This window comes from Dama dama, chromosome 20 (assembly GCF_033118175.1).
Source record: "Dama dama isolate Ldn47 chromosome 20, ASM3311817v1, whole genome shotgun sequence".
NCBI classification, from domain to species: Eukaryota; Metazoa; Chordata; class Mammalia; order Artiodactyla; family Cervidae; genus Dama; species Dama dama.
In genome coordinates, this window is record NC_083700.1 from 90955577 (window position 1) to 90980069 (window position 24493).

Below are 24493 nucleotides of genomic sequence, written 5' to 3' on the forward strand. Positions count from 1 at the left end.
CCTCTGTCTTTTCTTATTGCACTTACCATAGTCTATAGTGAGATATCTATTGGTTATATTTTATCTGTTTTTTTAATCTATTTGTTAAATTCTGTCTCTCCCACTAGACTGAGTAGCTCCATGAGGACAGAGGCCATGTCTGTGAGATTGACCATCATATTGCCAGCGCTTGTCATAATTTCTGGCGCATAGGATGCATCAAATAAGCATTCATTAAACAAGTGAGGGGTGATAGTCAGGACTCAGGATCCTTTAATTTTGAATCTGAGGTGCTCCCTACTGCCTCTCTTCTATCTCTAGAAATCTTGGTGAAAATACAAACAGAGAAGTCAGTACCAAAGTATCAGTGTGAAAGTGAAAGGGTTAGTTGCTCAGTCATGTCTGACTCCTTGCAGCCGTATGGACTGTGTGTAGCCCACCAGGCTCCTCTGTCCATGGGATTTCCCAGGCAAGAATACTATAGTGCGTAGTCATTCTCTTTTTCTAGGGGGTCTTCCCAACCCAGGGATCAAACTCAGGTCTCCTGCACTGTAGACAGATTCTTTATTGTCTGAGCCACCAGGGAAGCCCAAAGTATTGATAAAACTTTATTATTTGCTGAAGCTTCTGCTTTAATTGTGGTACAGCCCTTGGTAAGCTGAACTAATGGCATGGAACTAAGAGGATTCCTTTTACTTGAACTGGGGTGTGTAGTGTCCCCTATTCCTCTTGGTCTTACTCTGGTTTAGGTTGCTTTCTAATGGGAGGATGTCACAGTCTCACAGAGAAAGAAAGAAGAAGTCTCAAAAGAGAAACAGTGTCTCTGTTATTGCATAATGAATATCTTTGATCTTGTTCAGTTTCATCACTTTTTCTTGTTGGGGTGAGAAAAGCAGAAAAAGTCTAGAGCTTCTTTCCCTTGAAGCATTCGATAGTCCTGATTCGTAGGTGGTGGGGGTGATAATGATTGTAATCAAAATAAAATAACAGTAAAATTTGAAATGGCGCAAAAGTCATGCAGAAGCAAAATATCTAACAAAAGGAAAATACAGTGATAATTTTACTAGTATATTAAAATAGCAATAAATGAAAAGCATAGTCATATCACAACAGATATGGTGACACACTGATAAAGCATTTTACCTGAAAATCATGGAAATTCTATCAGTATGTGTGCATGTGTGTGTTTGGTAGAAACCTAGTAGTTTCATGCAGTCAGACTATTTAGTGAAATACTACCGTAGAGTCCTCTTGAATGTGATTTGGCATAAGAGCCTATCAGGAGGGGCCTATGATTCTCCCGATCATCTTTTAATTTGCTTTATTCTACTTTAAAAGTCAATATATGGTATTTTATAGCTTGGGTATACCAGTTTAACTCTTTTCCTTAAATGGACATTTAAGTTGGTATCAGTGTTCTAACTGATATTGTAGAAAAATAACCTTGTTATATAGTCTTTCATGCTTAATATTTTCCATAGTAAAGTTCATTCTTTCAACACTTAATGAATTCCTGATTTGTACCTATTTCTTTGATATGTACTAAGATTATAACAGCATATAGAATAGATGTGTTTCATCCCCTTAGATTCTAGTGAAAATGAAGACCAAGTATATTTTCTGTACTTTCACCTTTCTTGCTCACTGAAACATTCCCATTTCAACTATTCTATTCATTACGTTCTCTGACATATTAATCCATTTTCTCCCAATCTGTCAGTTATCTCCTGTTTTCATTTTTTCCTCTCCATTTAACTCATGTTCCTTGGTCTACCTCTGGCATATACTTTATATTCCTTTGTACCATTGTCCTTCTTTTGCATTGTTGTGTGTTCAACTTTACATGAACTCAGCCATCCACCATCTCCTTATGCTTGAACTAAGCACTAATGGAAAAAAGTCTTAAAGCTAAGCAGTTTATAGCACAACTATAAATTAATGTTCACCAGCCTCAACTGGACTTTCAATACTATCGGACATTCTTACTACATTTCTTTAGTTACGTCTGTCTCCCATTCAATAGGGACTATTTGAAGTTTTATTTATTTTACTCAAAATTCAGTGCCCAATTTGTTTTGTCCCATCTTTCTTCTTTGCCTTTCTCACACTTGGATGTTTTCCTTTTGAGACAGAGATGGTATTAAATAGATGCTCCTTCAACTTTCTGCTACCATATCTATAAATCTGCTTGTATCTTCAGATATCTCTTCTTTTTTTAAAATAAACTTTGATTTCATATTAGAACATAGTTGATTAAAAATGTTGTATCAGTTTCAGGTATATAGCAAGGTGATTCAGTTATACATATACATGTAGCTATTCTTTTTAAAATTTCTATTTAGATTATTACAGATTATTGAGCAGCATTCCCTGTGCTATACAGTAGGTCCTTGTACAGATACATACAGTTGGTTATCTATTTTGAATATAGTAGTATGTACATGTCAATCTGAAACTCTCAATCTATCTTTCTCCCCCTGCCCCTCCATAACCATATGTTCATTCTCTAAGTCTGTGAGTCTGTTTCTGTTTTGTAAATAAGCTCATTTGTAAAACTTTTTTTAGAATTCACATATATCACATGATATTTGTCATTCTCTGACTTTCTTTACTTAGTATGAAAACATCCAGGTCCATCTACGTTGCTGCACATGGCATTATTTCGTTCTTTTTAATGGCTGATATTCCATTGTATGTATGTGCTGCATCTTTATCCATTCCCTTGTCAGTGGACATTTAGGTTGCTTCCATGTCTGCTATTGTAAATAGTGCTGCAGTGAACATTTCGGTGCATATATCTTCTTGAATTATGATTTTCTCTGAATATATGCCCAGGATTGGAATTGCTGGATTGTATGGTATCTCTGTTTTTAGTTTCTTTTTGTTTTTTTAATTTTGTTTTTAATTGGAGAATAATTGCTTTACTATGGTGTGTTGGTTTCTGTCATACAGCAAGGTGAATCAACTGTTAAGTATACATATATATCCTTCCTCTTGAGCTTCCCTCCCACCCCCACCCCAGATATGTGCCTCTAGGTCTTACAGAGCACCAGGTTGTGTTCCCTGTGTTATAAAGCAGCTTCCCACTAGCTATCTGCCTTACACATGGCAGTGTATATGTTTCGGTGCTACTCTCTCAATTTGTCTATTTTTAGTTTTTTAAGGAACCTCTGTACTGTTCTTCATAGTGTCTGTACCAGTTCATATTCCCACCAACATTGTAGGAGGGTTCCCTTTTCTCTACACCTTCTCCAGCATTTATTGTTTGTAGATATTTTGATGATGGCCATTGTAACTGATGTGAGATGATACCTCATTATAGTTTTTGATTTGCATTTCTCTAATAATTAGCAGTGTTGATCATCTTTTCTTGTGCCTCTTGGTCATCTGTATGTCTTCTTTTGATTGTTTTTTTTTTTTTTTTAATTGAGCTGCATGAGCTGTTTGTAAATTTTGGAGACTCTAATCCTTGTCCATCGCATCATCTGCAAATATTTTCTCCCATTCTGTGGGTTGTCTTTTCATTTTGTTTATGGTTTCCTTTGTTGTGCAAAAGATTTTGAGTTTATTTAAGTCCCATTTGTTTATTTTTAAATTTCCATTACTCTAGGAGACAGCTCAGAAAAGATGGTCCTGCGATTTATGTAAAAGTGTGTTCTGCCTGTGTTTTCCTCTTAACTTGTTTTATAGTATCAGGTCATACATTTAGGTCTTTAATCAATTTTCGTGTATGGTGTTAAAGAATGTTCTAATTTCATTTTTTTACTTGTAAAACTGTGCAGTTTTCGCAGCACCATTTGTTGAAGAGACTGTCTTTCCTTCATTGTATAGTCTTGCCTCCTTTGTTGTAGATTAATTGACCATAGTTGCGTGGGTTTATTTCTGAGCTTTACATCTTAGTCCATTAATCTATATTTCTGTTTTTGTGCCAGTACCATACTATTTTGATGACTGTATCTTTGTAGTTCAGTCTGACGTCAAGAAACCTGATTTCTCCAGCTCTATTTTCTTTCTCAACATTACTTTGGCTATTCTGGGTCTTTTGTGTCTCCATAAAAGTTTTAAGATATTTTTGTTCTAGTTCTGTGGAAAATGTCATTGGTAATTTGATAGGGATTACATTGAATCTGTAGATTGCCTTGGGTAGTATAATCATTTTGACAATATTAATTATTCCAATTCAAGAATATGGTATATCTTTCCATCTGTTTGTGTCATCTTTGATTTCTTTCATCAGTGTCTTATAGATTCAGAGTACAGGTCTTTTGTATCCTTGGGTAGGTTTAATCCTAGGTAATTTTTTCTTTTTGATGTGATGATAAATGGGATTGTTTCTTTAGTTTCTCCTTCTGATCTTTCATTGTTTGTGTATAGAAATGCAAGATTTCTGTGTATTTTATATCCTGCAACTTTACCAAATTCATTGATAAGCTCTTGTAGTTTTCTGGTGGCATCTTTAGGATTTTCTGTGTATAGTATGTCATTTAAAACAGTGACAGTTTTACCTCTTTTCCAATTTATATTCCTTTTATTTCTTTTTCTTCTCTGATTTGTCATGGTTAGGACTTCCAAAACTATGTAGAATGAAAGTGGTGAGAATACAGATATCCTTGTCATGTTCCAAATCTAAGAGGTAACGCTTTCAGCTTTTCACCATTGAGTATGTTAACTACAGGCTTGTCATATATGGCCTTTATTATGTTGAGATATGTTCCCTCTCTGCCCACTTTCTGGAGAGTTTTTATCATAAATAGGTATTGAATTTTGTTAAAAGCTTTTCCTGCATTTGTTGAGATGATCGTGTGACTTTTATTCTTCTGTTTGTTGATGTGGTGTATCATACTGATTGGTTTGCAGATATTGAAAAATCCTTGCATCCCTGGTATAAATCCCAATTGATCATGGTGTGTGATCCTTTTACTATATTGTTGGATTCAGATTGCTAGTATTTTTTGTTGAGAATTTTTGTGTCCATGTTCCTCAGTGATAGTGACCTATAAATTTTTTTTTGGTAGTATCTTTGTCTGGTTTTGGTTTCAGTATGGTCATGGCCTTGTAGAATGAGTTTGGGAGTATTCATTTCTCTGCATTTTTTTTGGGAATAGTTTCAAAAGAATAAGTGTCAACTCTTCCCTAAATGATAGAATTAATCTGTGATGCCATCTGGTCCTGGACTTTTGTTTTTTGGAAGTTTATATTTTAGTTCAGTCTCAGGAGACTGTGCCTTTCTAAGAATTTGTCCATTTCTTCCAGGTTGTCTATTTTATTGGCATATAGTTGTTTGTAGTAGTCTTTTATGATCCTTTGTATTTCTCTGGTGTCTTTTGTAACTTCTCCTTTTTAATTTCTAATTTTGTTGATTTAAGCTCTCTCCTTTTTTTTCTTGATGAGTCTGGCTAAAGGTTTATCAGTTTTGTTTATCTTTTCAAAGAATCAGCTTTTTGTTTCATTGATTTTATTGATTTTCTTTGTTTATATTTCTGCTCTGATCTTTCTTTCTTTCCTTCTACTAACTTTGGGTTTTGTTTATTCTTTTTTCTCTGTTGGCTTTATATATAAGATTAGGTTGCTTATTTGTGATTTTTCTTGTTTCCTGAGGTAAGATTGTATTGCTATAAACTTCTCAGCACTGTGTTTACCACGTCCCTAGGTTTTGGATCATTGTGCTTTCATTTTAATTTGACTCTAGGTAATTTTTATGTCCTCTTTGATTTCTTCAGTGATCCATTGATTGTTTAATAGCATATTCTTTAGCTTCCATGTATTTGCGTTTTTTAGTTTTTGTAGTTGATTCCTAATCTCATAGCAATGTGGCTGGAAAAGATGCTTGATATGATGTTAATTTTCTTAAATTTACTGAAGCTTACTTTGTGGCCCAGCCTGTCATTAATCCTGGAGAATGTTCCATGGGCTCTTGAGAACAGTGTGTATTCTGCTGCCTTTGGATGGAATACTCTGTAAATGTTAATGAAGGTGGTCTGGTCTAATGTGTCATTTAAGGCCTGTGTTTCTGTATTAATTTTCTTTCTAGATAATCTGTCCATTGATATAAATGGGGTATTTTTAAGTCCCCCACTGTTAATTACATTACTGTTGATTTCTCCTTTAATGACTGTTAGTATTTACCTTGTTGTTGGGGTGCTCTGTGTTGGGTAAGTATTTATTTACAATTGTTATAGCTCCTTCTGGGAATGATCCCTTTATCATTGTGTGGTGTCCTTCTTTGTCGCTCTTATTTTGTCTATTTTGAAGTCTCTTTTGTCTGAGAAGAATATTGCTATTCCAGCTATCTTTTAATTTATATTTGCACAGAGTACCTTTTCCCATCTCCTCACTTTCAGTCTGTATGTGTCCCTAGATGTGAAGTGGGTCTCTTGTAGATACCATGTATATGGGTCTTGTTTTTGTACCTCTGTTTCTTTTGGTTAGAGCACTAAACCCATTTATGTTTTAGGTAATTACCAATATATATGTTCCTATTGCCATTTTCCTAATTGGTTTGGATTTGCTTTGTAGGTCTTTTTCATTCCCTTCCTGTTTTGTTCCAGTAGTCATGTATGGATGTGAGAGTTGGACTATAAGGAAAGCTGAGTGCAGAAGAATTGATGCCTTTGAACTGTGGTATTGGAGAGGACTCTTGAGAGTTCCTTGGACCGCAAGGAGATCCAACCAGTCCATCCTAAAGGAAATCAGTCCTGGGTGTTCGTTGGAAGGACTGATGTTGAAGCTGAAACTCCAGTATTTTGGCCATCTGATGCAAAGAACTGACTCATTTGAAAAGACCCTGCTACTGGGAAAGATTGAAGGCGGGAGGAGAAGGGGACGACAGAGGATGAGATGGTTAGATGGCATCACTGACTCAATGGTCATGAGTTTGGGTAAACTCCAGGAGTTGGTGATGGACAGGGAGGCCTGGCGTGCTGCAGTTCATGGGATTGCAAAGAGTCGGACACGACTGAGCAGCGGAACTGAACTGAACTGTTTTGTTCTCTTGTCTTGTGATTTGATGACTAACTTTAGTGTTGTATTTGGATTCCATTTTCATTTTTGTGTATGTATCTATTATAGATTTTCAGTTTGTGGTTACCATGAGGTTTTGATATTCAGTTCAGTTCAGTTGCTCAGTCATGTCTTGACTCTTTGCGACCCCATGGACTGCAGCACGCCAGACTTCCCTGTCCATCACCAATTCCTGGAGATTACTCAAACTCATGTCCATTGAGTCGGTGATGCCATTCAACCATCTCATCTTCTGTCGTCCCCTTCTCCTCCTGCCCTCAATCTCTCCCAGCATCAGGGTCTTTTAAAATGAGTCAGTTCTTCGCATCAGGTGGCCAAAGTATTGGCATATCAGCTTCAGCATCAGTCCGTCCAATGAATAGTCAGGTCTTTTTTCCTTTAGGAGGGACTGGTTGGATCTCCTTGCAGTCCAAGGAACTCTCAAGAGTCCTCTCCAATACCACAGTTCAAAAGCAGCAATTCTTTGGTGTTCAGCTTTCTTTATGGTCCAACTCTCACATCCATACATGACTACTGGAAAAACCATAGCCTTGACTAGACAGACTTCTGTTGGCAAAGTAGTGTCTCTGCTTTTTAATATGCTGTCTAGGTTGGTCACAACTAGTTTGTGGTTACCATGAGGTTTTGATATAGCATTCTGTATATAAAAAAGATTGTTTTAAGTTGCTGGTCTTTTAATTTCAAATTTATTTCCAATTATCCTGCATTGGTGTTCTCTTCTTCTCAAAGTTACTAGTTTTGATACCATATTTGTGTGCAGATGATTTCCTACCTTTACTTTGTATTTACTGGTAAGCTTTTCCATTCACAATTTTGTTTCCAGTAGTTGCCTTTTCTTTTCTTCTTAAAGTTCCTTTGGCATTTGTTGCAAAACTGGTCTGGTGGTGCTGAATTTTCTTAGGTTTTTCTTGTCTGTAAAGCTTTTGCTTTCTCCATCAAATCTGAATGAGAGCCTTGCCGGATGGAGTACTGTTGGTTGTAGGTTCTTCCCTTTCATCACTTTAAATATATCATGCCATTCCTTTCTTGCCTGCAGAGTTTCTGCTGAGAAATCAGCTGATAACCTTATGGGAGTTCCCTTGTATTTGTTGCTTTTCTTTGTTGCTTTCAATATTTTTTTTCTTTTTTTAAAATTTTTGTCAATTTGATTCCCATTTGTTTTGGTGTGTTCTTCCTTGTGTTTAGTCTACCTGGAATTCTCTGACCTTCCTGGAATTGGATGACTGTTTCCTTTCCCATGTTAGGTGAGTTTTCAGCTATTACCTCTTCAGATATTTTCTCAAGTCCCTTCTTTCTTCCTTTTCCTTATGGGACTGCATGATGTGAATGTTTGAGGCTTTTAAAGCTGTCCCAGAGGTCTTTTAGAGTGTCTTCATTTCTTTTCATTCTTTATTCTGTTCCGTGGCAGTGATATCCACCATTCTGACTTCCAGATCACTTATCCTTTCTTTTGCCTCAGTTACTCTGCTGTTGATTCCTTCTAGTGTACTTTTCATTCTGGTTATTGTATTGTTCATCTCTGTTTGTTCTTCAGTTCTGTGTCTTTGTTAAACATTTCTTTCATCTTCTTAATTTGTGCCTCCATTTTTTTTAAGAGATCTTGGGTCATCTTCACTACCATTAATCTTAAATTTTTTTTTTTTTTACCCTAGATTGCCTATCTCTACTTCATTTAGTTCTGGGGTTTTACCTTGTTCCTTCATCTGGGACATATTCCTCAGTTGTTTCATTTTGTCTAACATTCTGTAATTACAGCTTCAGTTCTGAAGGCTGCAGGATTGTAGTTCTTGTGTCTGCTGTCTGCTCTCTGGTGGATGCGGCTGTCTAAGAGGCTTGTGCAAGCTTCCTGGTCGGAGGGTCTGGTTCCTGTCAGCTGGTGGGTGGTGCTGGGTCTTGTCCCTTTGGGGGTCAGAGCCATGCTCAGGAAGACTTGAAGTAACCTGTCTGCCGATGGGTGGGGCTGTGCTTCACTCTTGGTGGTTGTTTGGCCTCAGGTGTCCGGCACTTGAGCCTTCAGTTGAGTGGGGTTAATGTTGTGGGGAGGAAATAGTAGCCTCCAGGAGGACTCACACCAGTGCATGCTCGTTAAAACTGCTGCTGCAAGTGCCTTTGTTCCCAGAGTGAGCCACAGCCCCACCCCCCGCCTCTGCCAGAGACCCTCCAATAATAGCAGGTAGATCTAGCCCAGTTCCTTACGAAGTCACTGTTTTTTTCCCCTGAGTCCTGGGGAGGTCCTTGTGTACTCCTCAGAGTGGAATTTCTGTTTTTCCCAGTTCTGTGGAATTCCTGCAACCAAACCCCACTGGCCTTCAAAGTTAGATTCTCTGGGGGCTTCTCTTCCTGTTACCAGATCCTCAGGCTGGGAGGCCTGACACGAAGTTCAGGGCTTTCAGTCCTGTGGTAGAACTTCTGTGGCATTATCATTTTCCAGTTTGTGAGTTGCCCACACAGCAGGTATGGGATTTGATTTTACTGGAATTGTGCCTCTCCAACAATTTTGTTGTGGCTTCTTCATCTTTGGATATAGGTGTCTTTTTTTGTAGGTTCCAGCCTTTTTGTTTTTATTGTTCAATGGCTGTTCAGCAGTTAGTTGTTATTTTGGTGTTTCTCTAAAAAGAGAGCTTCGCTGATAGCTCAGTTGGTAAAGAATCCGCCTGCAAAGAGACCCCAGTTTGATTCCTGGGTCTTGAAGATCCCCTGGAGAAGGGAAAGGTTACCCACTCCAGTGTTCTGGCCTGGAGAATTCCATGGACTGTATAGTCCATGGGGTCTCAAAGAGTCAGACACAACTGAGAAGGGGTGAACTCAATCATTCTACTTTACCATCTTGCTGGCCAGTCACCAGATATACCTTCTTTATCAGAGACTAGTCCTTCCCTAGGTACTCTAGATCCATTCATTATTTTCTGTAACTTAAATATTCAATCTTTTTTTCTGTGAAAAATATTTTCAAAGATGAAGTAGATAAAATGTATCTGCAGATTAGGATTAACTATTTGCCTTCTATTTTATTTTATTTTATTTTATTTTGCCTTCTATTTTAATGATAGGCAGTACTAACTTTGAACTCCAATTAAGCAAATGTCTCCTCCAGAAAGTGTTCCTTTTTTTGAATTAGTAAATTTACATTATAAAAACATTATACTCTGTTATTATTAATATATTTTTAAATTCTTCAATAAAATTTTTGTGGAAATTTTCTTTCTCTCATTTTATAAGTACCTATATAATATAATGTCTTCAATTTTACCTCAACACCTAAAATTTTAACTATCTGGCTCTTCCCAGAAGAAGTTTGTTGACCCCAGGTCTAGGTCACCTTAACTAGGAAAGTGGGATAAAGAAAAATTGATTAAAGAGATAGATATTCAGGAATAGAATGGATACAACCTGGTGGTTAATTAGAGGGGATGAGTCGAGAATAAGTTCAGGGTGGTTTCCTAGATTTTTGCCATAAGCAACCAGGTAAATTAAGAAAGACTTTCATTTTTCTCTTATCAGAAAAAATGATAATGAAGAGTTTAATAAACTATATTGACATCATCAGTAGTAAATGTAAAGGATTATATTGTTTTCTTTTTTAGAAATACAGTTTTATTGAGAATTCATGTACTTTAGCATTCACCTATATAAAGTGAGTAATTCAGTGTTTGAGTATTTTTGCAGGATTGTGCAACCATCACTACATCTAATTAGAACATTTTGTCCTCTCTCAAGGAAACTCCTATCCCAATTAGCAGTCAGTCCTCCTTCCTTTTTCCTCTTACTCTATTGATTTGCCTTTTGTAGACGTTTTATGAAAATGGAATCAGAGTATGTGTAGCCTTTTGTGACTGGTGTCTTTCATTTAGCAGAATGTATTCAGGGTTCATTCAAGCTGTAGCATATATCAGTACTTCATTCTTTTTTTATGGTTGAATGATATTCCACTGTATGGTTATATTACATTTTATTCATTTTCATTCATCAATTTGTGGAAATTTGTATTCTTTCTGCTGTTTGGCTACTATGAGTAGTGCTGCTATAAATATTTATGTACAAAATATTCTGTGGATGTATATTTTCATTTCTTTTGATCATATACATAATAGTAGAATTGTTGGGTTGTTTTAATAAGTTTATGTTTTAACTTTCTGAGGAGCTGCCAAGCTGTTTCTTAAAAGAGTTGGACTTTTTTATATTCCCACCTGCAATATATGAAGGTTCCAGTTTTTTCACATCCTTATAATACTTGTTGCTATATTTTTTCTTTCCTAATAGCCATGCAGTGGGTGTCTCTCTTATACTTTTATCCCTAACATTAGATAGATTTGAAGAAATCAGAGAGTACTAAGTAGACATGTTCTCTTGCCATCCAAAGATACTGGTATTGTCAGGATAAACTAGTCTTTGTGATAGTGCAAAACTGAACTAAAGCTTAGAAATATAACAAAGGTAGTAAGCAAAAATGAGCCTGATTCTTTGAAGACTTGGAAAAATGATTTAATTCTTATTGGTTCTCAGTGTTCTTTTTAGGTATATTCTACTTTGTATGGTAAATGTTACATAGTCTTGAAATGTTGAATGTAAATCCAGTGATATTTTAAATAAACCAGAGGATTGATTTATTTACACAGAATTCTTTTGTAAAGATATTGATTCCTTTGTGGAAGTAGCCCGGTGGGGCAGAAAGCATGAGATTTGTAATCAGACTTAGCTTGAAATCCTTTATCTTCTACTTATTAGCTTTTTTTGCTGTGGGCAAACGGCTTGAACTTTCTGAGCCTTGGAGCCTCAGTTTCCTCATCTATAAAATGAGCAGGAAAATAGTATCTGCTTTATCGGGATATTACACAAAGATGTTACAGATGAATGAGAAAAAAGCATAAATGTGAAGTGATTAGTACTGTTAGCAGCTGTGATATTGATGATGATAATTCTGAATCTTGTTGTCATGTCATGGTTTTAGTTACAGTGAAATACTTGTTGATATTTATTTCATTTTTAAAAAAATTACTTTTGGGTCCTGGTCTGCTTTCCATTTGGATTCAAAAGTTTACGGTGATTTTTTTTTTTTTCCTAGTAAAGTTGTATTTTCTTCCTAGGAGTACTTCTTTGATTCCAGAGTATTAACAGATGGAGAACTGGCTCCCAATGATCGATGTTGCCGTGTGTGTGGAAAAATAGGCCACTATATGAAAGACTGCCCCAAAAGGAGAAGGTTGGCAAATTATTATGTATCAACATTGTAGGAAAAATAAATATGAGGCAAATTGAAGGTATCATGTGTTTAGATATGTTTAAATTGAGAAAGTTTAGAGCTTGCAGTTGACCCTTAGGTAAATGTATATTTGAGTGGTGTTTTGTGAAAGAGTGAGATTTATTCCTGGTACATTGGTGTCTCATGATATTTATTATTTGTTCATCTATTCATTAAGGTTTTTTAAACTGCAGAAGTATTTATTAACACTTACTGTATGCTGGAAACCATTCTAGGATCCAGGGGGGAGAAAAAGAGACCAGGATACGAGGTTCTTGCTGAGAACCTCACTATTATGAAAACAAATAATTAAAAAATAATTAAATGAATCTTTGAGGTATATATTGTAAGATATGCCTATATACTCTTTCCCTTAAGGAATAAACATCCTTTGTGCTCCCTGAAAATATGTTTGTGATACTTTCCTGTGTTCTTTATACTGTTTAATAGGCCAGGAAATTCCTTTTTTAGTCATCAAGCTTTACTTAATGTAAAGAGCTTAGAACTTTTCATACAGAACAAATTTGTAGTTTCCATCACTGCTATTTATTATATTTAGAGAAGACACTTACTTTCTCCAAGCCTCAAATGTCTGTCTTTATAAAATGGACATAACAAATAGCCAACTAAGGATTGTACAATTAAAATTTGCTATTAAACATTAAAAATTGATATTGTATTATGAAACTACTAGAATACCCAGTGTCTGCCACATGAGTAGGTATGTGAGAACCCTTGCCGTCAAAAAAATGCATGAAACAATGGGCATGTTAGTCCCTTTATTGTGAGGCTCTTGTATAGTTTAGTTTGTTTTGTAGTTATTTTATAAGTCCCTAGCCCCACATTATTGGTATCAGCAGTTTACTGTTTAGACTAAAGAAGAAAGACAGTGAAGAAGAGAAAGAAGGGAATGAAGAGGAGAAAGACTCCCGAGACCTTCTTGACCCCCGAGACCTCCACGACACTCGAGACTTTAGAGACCCCAGAGACCTCAGATGTTTTATCTGCGGAGATGCAGGACATGTGCGAAGGGAGTGCCCAGAGGTCAAGCTGGCCCGTCAGAGGAATAGCAGTGTGGCAGGTAAATAGAAAAAGCCAAAAATAGTGTCATTTATGTTGATGTCATTTTAAGGACCCTGATTCTTCTCTATTCTAAACATAACTTTATGATTTCAGGCCTTTTAATTTATTAAAGAGAAAATTTAGGTTTTTATTTTGAATAGTATTTGGATATGTTTATTATTAAGGTCTTAGCAGTCTGTTGTATTCAGTAACTCCCTCTAAGTATTTTTTGGATTTGAGTCATATTCTTTATTTCTCTTGCTATGAAAAGTTAACAACAGTTAACTACCCACCCCCAAAAGTTAATGAGAGATTGTTTTTCTGGGAACATATAGGAGAAATTGTATCTCTTCCCATGTCTTTTATGAGAGAGGGATATCTGTTCTTATTATATTTCATAGGGAATTTTATGAATTAGAAACCCAGATAGAGTTGATTGAAAGAAAAAAAATATAAGTGATGATTTCCAGTTATTCAGATTCTTGTTGCAGGAGTTATTTTCTTAAATAAATGTATAATCTTCTTTAGAAAACAGTATGATATTTGTTCTTGTTTCCAGAATCGCTGTATTTTTTTTTTTTAATGCTCTAAGGGTTGAGAAATGGCTTAAATTTAAAAATGAGTTGTTAAAAAGTTCTTTACTAACATAATCATAGTTTAAAAGTCCAAGTTTATAAAATCGCAGATTTGAGACTGTTGTACTGAAGAAGGGAGTTTATTGATTATCATTTCTGTGTTATTTTATCTATTGAATTTCTTTGTGATGTCTTCTCTTAGCAGCCCAGCTGGTCCGCAATCTTGTAAATGCCCAGCAGGTGGCTGGTTCAGCCCAGCAACAAGGGGATCAGTCCATAAGGACTAGGCAGTCTTCAGAATGCGTGAGTACTCTGCTTGCAGATGGGTTGGTCTTGGCAGGAAAACAGCTCTAATTTTGGTGGGTGATAAGGTTGATCTTTGAGATTGGCAAATTCAGTCTTTCAGATTACACAATGCTTTACAGAGATGTCCTTGCTAGGCACATCAGCTAGAATGAGCATTATTTTTGGAGTAATATAGATCTGGGTTTTAATCTATGGGCAAGATACTTAATTTCAGTGAACCTATTTCTTATTTGTAAAATAAGGTAACTACCAAATAAGGTTGTTGGTTGGATTATAATAAGGTAATAACTTTGAGGCTTTAGGTTTTGCATAACACAAGAATATGGAAGAATAGTCTATAATGAAAGAACACTGTTAATTAACAATAGACCCCAAAATTGACATGTATTAAGGGTTTAGTACTCTTAAGGCAGTACATGCGTGATACTTCATTTGCTTGAAATTTTGTGGCTTCTCATCACTGATGGATACCTAGTGAAACATATCCTGTAAAAGAGTACTTAATTAGATTTCTGATTCACAGGTTTCATGTTGTCTTTGCTGAGTTGCTCTAACCTTTGTCTAAATATGTATTCACCTTGCACATTTTAAATTAGGTAAATACTAATTGAATGCTTATTTTAAGTCTTGACATTGTGCTTTAGTGCTTCACACCTGTTATCACATTTAATCCTTCAAATGGCCATGTGAAGTGATAGGTATTGGTATGATCAAATTTTACAAATTGGGAAGCTGAGAATAAGAGAAATTGAAAGATTCAAACACAGGTCTACATCACTTCAAAGCTGTTAACTATTAAACATGCTAAATCAGATGTGATCTGTGTTTTGGAAAAAAATTCTTAAAGCATTTGAAGAGCAATAGTAGGACTTGTCTTAAAAAAACATTTAGGATCCCACTAACCCTACCTCCAACACTTGAATATGTACTACTGTGGGTCTGACATTTTCATAAAAATTATATAATAACAATTATATTACAGTAACAACATTTATTGATTGCTATTTGCTATATATGCATTTTTCCTGTTTCTTATTAAATATTTTTAAAATACTGAAAAAGTATAGAAAATGATAACCATTGTTATATATGGTTAAGGTTAGGGTATAACCATGGTTATATATAAGTATAGAAAATGATAACCATGCACTACTACGAGGCTTTAACAATTCTCAGTGTTTTGTTATTTTGGTTTTATTAAAGAGTATCCACAGTTGACAACCCCTATGCATTCCTCTTGGATGCTGTTCCCTTCTTAAAACTTTTCCTACTATCCCTTCCTTGCTACTAAAATGTATCTACTATTCTGAATTTGGTGTTTATGTTTTTGGCATGTATTGTTGAAGTTAATCTTCACAAAAACCTATGATGTAGATTCTATTATTTATACTTTACAGGTGAAGAAACTGAGATTTAAGTTTTTTGCCTGAGGTCAATAAACACTTGGAACCAGAACTTGTATCCTTAGGTTCTGTTTCCAAAGCCTGTGCTCTAACCACTCTCCTATGGTGTCCCTAACTTTCACCCTCTGCTTCTAGCACTTACCCCACCTGAGATCGGGTAAGAGTCTGACTGATGGACTTTGCTATTCAAGGTCCTGCAAAGCACTTCAGCTTCAACATGTCTAGAATGTAGCTTACATTTCTTTCCAACTCCCCAGGTTTGCCTCTTCCCCCTGTCTTCTCCATCTCGTTGAATGATCTCACTGTCTCTAGTTTCCTGGACTACTACTCTTCCCTCAACCTCCACCTCCAGTCAGTCACTAGGTCCTGCTGCTTCTGTCTGTAACAAATAGCTCACATCCATTTGCTTCCCTAGCCTAGGTAACCATCATTTCAGATTCCAATTACTTTAAAAGGCCATGTGCTTTTGTTTCTGTATACCTTTAGTTATGTTGTTCGCTCTAACAGAATCTTCTCTTCTCCTTTTTCTCTACTCTCTTTTATCATATTGGTTTCTTTTTAAGTCTCAGCTTAAAAGTAACTTCCTTCAGGAAGATTTCCTTGATTTCCACTTTCTTTAATCTTGTCTTCTCTTCTTCTCCCAAAGTGGGCTTAGGTGTTCCTGCTCTGGGATTTCATTATACATTATACAGTCTTTATCATAGTAATTGTTATACTTTATTGTGATTGCTTATGTAATCTTTATATAAACTCTTCCTCCTCTTTTTCCATATTGACTTTAAGCTTCATGAGGGCATACATGTTAGTATTTTATTTTTAATACCTAGAACAATGCCCAGCACATAACTGACACCCTATAAATACTTGTTGAGGAGCTAAATGACAGAGAGTATGAGAGATTTAGATGTAAACTTCTAATTACAGTTGGAGTTGTGTGTTCTATGTGATAAATATGTTGTCTGGACTTTGTCTTCTTTGGGCAATAAAAAGGTTTATAGATAAAACCTATGTGAGAGAGGGTTTGAGAACCTTGGGAAAAACTCTACCTTCATATAAAATTATCTGTTAGTATGTATATCTTAGAATTCCGTTTATAGTATTCTGATGAAGTAACTCCATAGTTTTATATTTTTATAATTTCTGCTTTTATAAAATTAAGATGTTCATAAAATAATTTAAAAATATATCTTTTTTTTTTCTCTGCAGTCTGATTCGCCATCTTATTCTCCTCAGCCCCAGCCATTTCCACAGAACTCTTCCCAATCCACTGCCATTACCCAGCCTCCATCCCAGCCAGGATCCCAACCCAAGCTTGGCCCACCTCAGCAGGGAACCCAGCACCCCCATCAGGTCCAGATGCCTATGTATAACTTCCCTCAGTCACCACCAGCTCAGTATTCTCCCATGCACAACATGGGATTGTTGCCAATGCATCCCCTCCAAATCCCTGCCCCGTCCTGGCCTATTCACGGTCCAGTGATCCATTCTGCACCAGGCAGTGCGCCCAGCAATATTGGCCTGAACGATCCCAGCATCATCTTTGCACAGCCTGCTGCCAGACCTGTGGCGATCCCTAGCTCCTCTCATGATGGACACTGGCCCCGTACTGTGGCTCCAAATTCCCTGGTGAACAATGGTACAGTGGGGAATTCGGGTAACCCTTTCTTTTCTTCTTTTGTATCTGTCTGTAGAAAGGTTGGATGAATTGTATTATTGGTTGAACCTGGGGAGATAAATGTGAGTAAAAAGATGGCAATCATTATTTGTGGAGGGGGGAGTATAAGGTAAGGTGAAGAGTATGGGCTATGGATTCAGACCACCTGGATTTGAATCGTGGCTCTGCCATTTATTATGTGGCATCAGGTATTTGCTTAATCTCTTTGTACAGTGGTTTCACCTGTGAAATAAGTGTGTATTAATAGAACCTAACTCACAGGAATGTTGTGAATATTAAGTGAGGTAATAAATATAAATGTTTTTTATTATTATTTAAAAATTTCATTGCAGTCTCATTTGGTATAGGTATTATTAGCACTTATTTTTACAGTTGAGGAAATTGTGAAGAGTTAAAAATAACTGTCATGCTGTTATAATCATAGTAGATCCAGGATTTAAACCAATTTCTTTCTTCAAAACCTGTAATCTTTGCTTTGGACTCTTACTGTCTCCTTACTTACTAAGAAGCAGTTTTCTAAAAAGAAAAAGATTAGTAACACTTTATAGCTTAAGAAAGAATAGTTTTTTACTGATATTTAAATAATGCATATTCTTTGTAGAGCATTTTTTTTCTTTTTTTTTTCTTTTTCTTTTTTGTTGTTTCTTTGTTCTTTAAAAAAATTTTTTTTTGTAGAGCATTTTAAAAAGAAAAAGAAAACCATATATAATCTTAATTCCTGGGCAGAATTGTTCAGAAATATTTTGGTTTATTACTAGCCAGTCATTTTTTTCATTTTTGTGTATTTAAAAATAGTTGATAAATGCTGTTAAGCTAGTTTTACATTATATTTATTTTTAAAACTTTTATCATGGAAAACTTGAACACAGTAGGAGAGAGTAAAGTATAAACCTCCCATTACCTGGATTTAAGTTATCTATGTTTTCTATTTACTGTTTGTGATTCTTCTGTAGCCTACTGTCTGTGATTCTTTTCCTTATTAACTACTTGGTTATCCTCATATATTGTTTGTAGAGGAAATGTAGACTAAAAGCTTGATTATTTACCTTTATCAATTTTCAGAATAATTTTAGTTATAGTTTTAAACGAATATATGTTATTCCTTAAAGCACTGTAATGGAGGAATCTCTGACCTCTTTTGAAATAATACAGATGGTATATTTTGCTGAGCAGAAATTCCAGAATGTGGAACTCATTTAGATTTCAAGGATTAAAGGATATATGTCATACATGGCCATTCTAATGTGGCCTCTGCTTTTCTCATTCAGCAAATTTTTATTGTATGCATGCCATGATAAATACTGTGATAGTCACTGAGTTATATAACCATGAGGACAGACACATGCTTTGCCTTTTGATATATTGGTTCAGTTTTAACAGTTTTAACTTCTTTCTTTCTCTACCACTAGTTGATCTCTGTTTTAGCCTTAATGAACTAATTAATTAACACCCTACAGGCACACCATGGTCTTACCCCTGATTATTTACTTAAGTGATTGGTTCCCTCTGCCTGGAATGTCCTCTCCAATAACTCTCCTGTTCACTCTCACCTCCTTCTGCTTTTCTCCAAAAGCTTGGCTAACTTACTTACCCTTCATTTTAAAATTTGGATCACTTTCTTTAGGAAGCCTCTAATTCTTATAGATCCTCTCCTCCAATTGTATTAGGTATTCTTTTCTCTCCTTCATGTTTCCTTAATATCCATATTATAAGACTTGTCTTACTGTGTTGAAATTGCCTGTTTACTTGTCTGCATAATGCATTAGACTGAACTTTTAGAGGTTGTAAATTGTTTCTTGTCTATCATTGTCTCCCTAGTGTCCAGTATAGTGCCTGTTGTAAGATAGATGTTATTTGTATACTTCTAGGCTTCCCTGGTGGCTCAGAGGTTAAAGCGTCTGCCTGCAGTGTGGGAGACCTGGGTTCGATCCCTGGGCCGGGAAGATCCCCTGGAGAAGGAAATGGCAACCCACTCCAGTATTCTTGCCTAGAGAATCCCATGGATGGAGGAGCCTGGTGGGCTACAGTCCATGGGGTCGCCAAGAGTCGGACACGACTGAGTGACTTGACTTAACTTATTATATAACAAACTGTTACTCACCAAATGTTTATTTTTTTATTTTTTTAGCAAATGTTTGTTATTTGTTGGATGGGTGTACAACTTCTAGTTATTATTACTGCTAAAATTAACATTATGTTAAAAATGGAAAAACCAGATGGGGATATTTTAAAATGATAATAGTGTTTGTATTAGAATAGGGAGTTGTATGAGTTTTTTCACTGATTTTTCAAATTATCTTTAATGGTAATTGTTCAGACTGTCTCTAATTATAAAAATATTTGGTTGTGAAAAATGACCAAGAGAGATTGAACTATATTCTAAAAATACCCTTTTATATAAAAATGTTCCTCAGTTAGTAAGGATCTCAGTAATGTATACCCAGTCTTATTTTTTGTAAACTCTGAGCTCTGCAGCTTCAGCTCTCAGTTGTAACTTGGCTTTACGAACTTGCGGTGAACCAGCTGCTTTGTTTTCTAGCTACCTCCTGAGAAGACTGAGCTTGTAGGAGCGTGGCTAGTATGGGTTTTGGTTTTCTTCCTCCCTATCCTGTACTTCCTAACTTCTTGCTAGGAAGTTAAGTAAATAAGGGTCAGTGTCTTTCAGATTATTTTCTGCCACATTTTGATCCTGAATGAGAAAAGCCTCCAGAAATGATCCAGAAGATTCAGGGGTTACTGCATTTTGAAAGACTTATTTTAAGATAGGTCTTAAAGGGAAGTAGATTGGTGGGGGTGGTTTGCCATAGAATAGGACTGATTTTTTTTTTTTTAAATTCCTGGTTATATGCCAGAATTTGTACAAGCCACTTTATTTTTGTTATCTTATTTAATCCTCATAACAACCTGGGATTCATAATTAAACCTTAGTAATTTTTGTAATTAGTATTTGAACTTAAAGTTGTTTGGCACCAAGGCCTGTTTTCAACCATTTCACCATAATGTCTCAGCTTCTAACAAAATCTTCCAGGCCAATATATAATTGATTCTAGAATAATTGGCAGTGTCTTTATGATAAAATGTAAGCTGCTTAATGACATACTAAGGTTCTATGAAATATAAATTCTGCCCACCCGTCCAGCTTTTCCTCTAACCTCTGCTTTCCTTTGCATTTGTCTCTGTTTTGCCAGTTTTCTGCAACTTCCCAAGCTGGCTGTACTTTTCTGCTTCCTGGCTTTAGAACACACTATTCCTTCTGTCTGAAATTCCCTCCCTCTCCCATTTTGCCTAACTTGTTCCTTGTCCTTTAAAATTCAATTTAGTCAATCATTTTAGGAAAACCTGCTCTGTCTTTGAACAGTTGGAGTAGTCCCCTTTTTAGACACCATCTACCAATCTGTCACAGCAATTACCACATACTGTTGTATATGTCTTCTTAAATATTTCCTTTATGAATAATTTAGGAACAGTTACAGTGTTTTATTCCTTAAAATTTTTTTTGGTTGACATATATACACTGTACATAATACATATATTGACATATGTACACTATTGTTCTATATACACAACTGATATGATTTACACTATTAATCAAGTCAAGTCAAGTGAAATCACTCAGTCGTGTCTGACTCTTTGCGACCCCATGGCCTGTAGCCTACCACGCTCCTCCATCCATGGGATTTTCCAGGCAAGAGTACTGGAGGGGGTTGCCATTTCCTTCTCCAGAGGATCTCCCCAACCCAGGGTTTGAACCTGGGTCTCCCACATTGTAGGCAGATGCTTTACCGTCTGAGCCACAAGGGAAGTCCTACGCTATTAATATATAGTATTAATTGTGTAGATATGTCAACCAAAAAAACTTTAAGAAATAAAACACTGTAATTATTCTCAAATTATTCATAAATAAGACATTTAGATAACTAATGAGAACCTACTGTATAGCACAGGGAACTCCACTCAGTGCTCTGTGGTGATCTAAATGGGAAGGAAATTCAAAAAAAGAGGGTATATGTGTAGCATATAGCTGGTTCACTTTGCTGGATAGCAGAAACTAACACAGCATTATAAAGCAGCAATACTTCAATAAAAATTTTTTTAAAAAATTTCGGAGGAAGGTATCCTCCACATTTAGCATATTTCTTGGTCAGTGATGACCAGTAAATCTTTGTGGAATGAAGGAATGTATGAATGAACAAGGTGATGTTTTAACATATATCTTTCCTTTGTTTTTGAAATGCAGAGCCAGGATTTCCAGGACTGAATCCTCCAATTCCTTGGGAACATGCACCACGACCCCATTTCCCTCTTGTCCCAGCTTCGTGGCCTTATGGTTTGCATCAGAACTTCATGCATCAGGGAAATGCCAGATTCCAGCCCAACAAACCTTTCTATACTCAAGGTACCATTGCTTACATATTTGTTACAAGGCTGAGTGGGTTTTGTTATGGGACAGTGGAGCCTTTGTAAAGGCCAGGGTCTGGGAGTGAAACTATGAATTCAGTAAATATTTACTGAGAGAGCATACTGTATGTCAGACTATGCTAGATGCTTATTGCTCAAGCAGAATTAAATAATAACACCTAAACTTAATACATATTTTATTAGGAAAGTTAGACATGTAAAACAGACAAGGATAGGAGCTTAGAGGAATCCATTAACTTTGCCCTAGCAGAGAGAGCAAGAATATGGACACCAAGGATCAAACTGCCTAAGATTTTTACATTTGAATTAGGTCTTGAAACATATGAAATTTTTTTTCCTGGAGATTGTGTAGAGATTAGAGAAGAGTGTTCTTAGCTGAGGCAAAAATATATGCAAAATCACTGAGTTTTACCTCAGTAAAAAGAAAAGGAAAAAAGAGAAAATAATAGGGTTAGATGAGGTAAATGGAAAAATGTGTGGGTAATGAGGCTAGAAGGGTCGGCTGAGGTCATATTACAAAGGAGTTGGGATTTAGTTTAGTAAGCAATGGAATCTAGTAGAATTTTTGAGTTGAGTAGTGTAATAGTCAATTTGTGTAGTAAAACTGAGATTTGAATGACATTTGAATTGATTATATTCTGTTGGTACTTATGTATCAGTAATGGCTTTGATCTAAGTAATTAATAGCATTTTATCTAGTCTTATTTGCCTCCACAGTTTATCTCAATTCAAACAGGAAATGTCTAGGGGAAAAAAGTTAATTCTAAGAGGTTGTCAGGTAAATAGGCACAAGCCTTTCAGTTTCCTGTCTGTGTTGTGTCCAACAGACAGATGTGCCACCCGTCGGTGTAGAGAGCGTTGTCCCCACCCACCAAGAGGAAACGTGTCGGAGTAATGCAAGTCCATTTTCTTTCAGCTGGTCTACAGATGCACAGCAACCAGCCAATCCTGCTGTCTCAAGGGTATCCGTACCTCAGTGTCAGTTACATTCAGCAGAAAAAGTGACATTTAATGGAAAATAAAACAAATCAGGTTCTGATTTAAAATTTTAACGTTTAGATAGCTTATTTAAATTCTAAGACTGTTTTTAAAGACTGTATTATTTGTATATAAATATGAACTATAGTTTTTACTAGTATCACCAAATTGAGTGATACAAATTTCATCTATTTTATTACCCTATTTTTGAGGGAATTTTGTTTTGTTTAACCTTGATGAATTGTATAAAGAGAGAATTTAAAAATTACATTCTTTATTTTCTATTAGCTGTATTCATACTTTGGTTGCTTCAGACTTTATATATATTGTTCTTAAGAATTAGGAAAGACTTTCATGTGTTTTAAATTTGTCACTTCTATTCTTTACAGAACCTTGTAGTGCCAAAAACTTTTTAAAAGGTAAAAAAATAATAAAACCTCAAGATTGAAGATTTAGAATTTTTTTCTTTTACATTCTTGTATATTGAAAATATTCATACTTGAACAGAAATTTGCTTTTGTCTGTATTTGAAGTAATTCTATTTTAAGTTAATAAATCTTTTTGACAAGAGTCAAATTTGGTTAATTCATCTAGTTGTTTAGATGATAGGAATATAATGTTACAATTCAGAGATTTTTTAAAAAGTATTTATTTATTTATTTGGCTGCACCCTGTCTTAGTTGTGGCATGTGAACTCTTAGTTGCTACATGTGGAATCTAGTTCCCTGACCAGGGATCGAACCCAGGCCCCCTGCATTGGGAGTACAGAGTCTTAGCCACTGGACTACCAGGGAAACCCTGGAGATTTGTTTTACTCCCAGTGAATAGACTATTCTAAATCACAGACTTAGTTTTAGAAAAAGATATAAGAATCTTTTCATTTTATTTTATTGGATCTTCACAACACCCATATGAGATTGATAGATGCAGATACCATCTCATTTTGTCATTGAAAAAACTGGAGGTGCAAAACAAAATGAATTCTAAAGTTAGGACAATTACATGTTGAGAATAGAATTGAAACAGATCTTTGAAGCAGAGTTTTTTTTTTTTTGAAGCAGAGTTTTTAAACCACTGAAACTGATACTGACGCTTAGAATGGAGGGAAAGTAATCCTTATTTACTGAGGAACTAACATATGCCAGACTGTTTTGAGTCCTATATTACTGCCTGGAAAGTACACTTGCAAGGATGGTGTTTACCAATTGTACCTTGTGATCGGTGATTATTGTTGGATTTCAAAATTGTATTGTTGGTGGTAGATTTCTTAACTATTCTTGGTACTCTACGTTGAAGTGAGGTCATCTTATATGAACAACTGAGGGAGACTTGCCAGAGAGTTCAAATTAAATGATGCTATAGATTTATTTGGAAATCTGCAGAATAAGTAAATACAAATGTCTTTTAAGAACAGTATATTATCTTTGTTTTGCTTCCTCACAGATATGTGTTCCTTAAATAGGAGAGCATGTGGACTTTTGCCACAGTTTCCAATATGGAAGGAAGATGCTTGAAATCTATTGCAGGTGGTTGGAAGGCTTTCCTGCCATACTTATAGCCTTGGAAAGGAATTATTAAATGTTAAGCTGTTAGTTTTACATATTAAAGCTTCAGCATGCCTTGGCGATCATTATGAATTACTATGCTATGCACCTGGAACTAACAGTGTTTTTGGTCAGTTAAACTTAAAAAAAAAAAAGCTTCATTCACAGCCTCGTGGAATCCTCCTAAGTGGTGGAGTTTAGCTTATTGGTTTTCTTAATAAAGAGATAGGTAATTGGCCCAACGTACACTTTTCTGTTAACATATGACTTAAGAGAATTCAAGATTTTTCTTT

The 24493-nt window shown here is 35.7% G+C and overlaps 1 protein-coding gene and 1 non-coding gene across 9 annotated transcripts in view; one reads left to right on the plus strand and one right to left on the minus strand.

The window, feature by feature from the left end:
- TUT4 (terminal uridylyl transferase 4) overlaps positions 1-23226 on the plus strand; it is a 129187-nt gene extending 105961 nt beyond the window's left edge. For 2 of the 8 annotated variants that reach the window (XM_061121881.1, XM_061121882.1), the window contains exons 25-30: positions 12084-12199; positions 13096-13319; positions 14078-14178; positions 16791-17238; positions 21497-21655; positions 22595-23226. In XM_061121881.1, coding sequence (XP_060977864.1) covers positions 12084-12199; positions 13096-13319; positions 14078-14178; positions 16791-17238; positions 21497-21655; positions 22595-22683 — 1137 coding nt within the window. In that variant the 3' untranslated portion in view covers positions 22684-23226. Of the gene's footprint in view, positions 1-12083; positions 12200-13095; positions 13320-14077; positions 14179-16790; positions 17239-21496; positions 21656-22505 lie in introns of all 8 variants that reach the window. The other 6 variants (XM_061121886.1, XM_061121885.1, XM_061121887.1 and 3 more) reach the window with 6 other exon arrangements.
- Positions 23227-23377: 151 nt separating this feature from the next.
- Positions 23378-23450, minus strand: TRNAG-CCC (transfer RNA glycine (anticodon CCC)). Its single transcript has one exon. It is a non-coding gene; the product is annotated as a tRNA-Gly (tRNA).
- Between the last annotated feature and the right edge of the window lie 1043 nt (positions 23451-24493).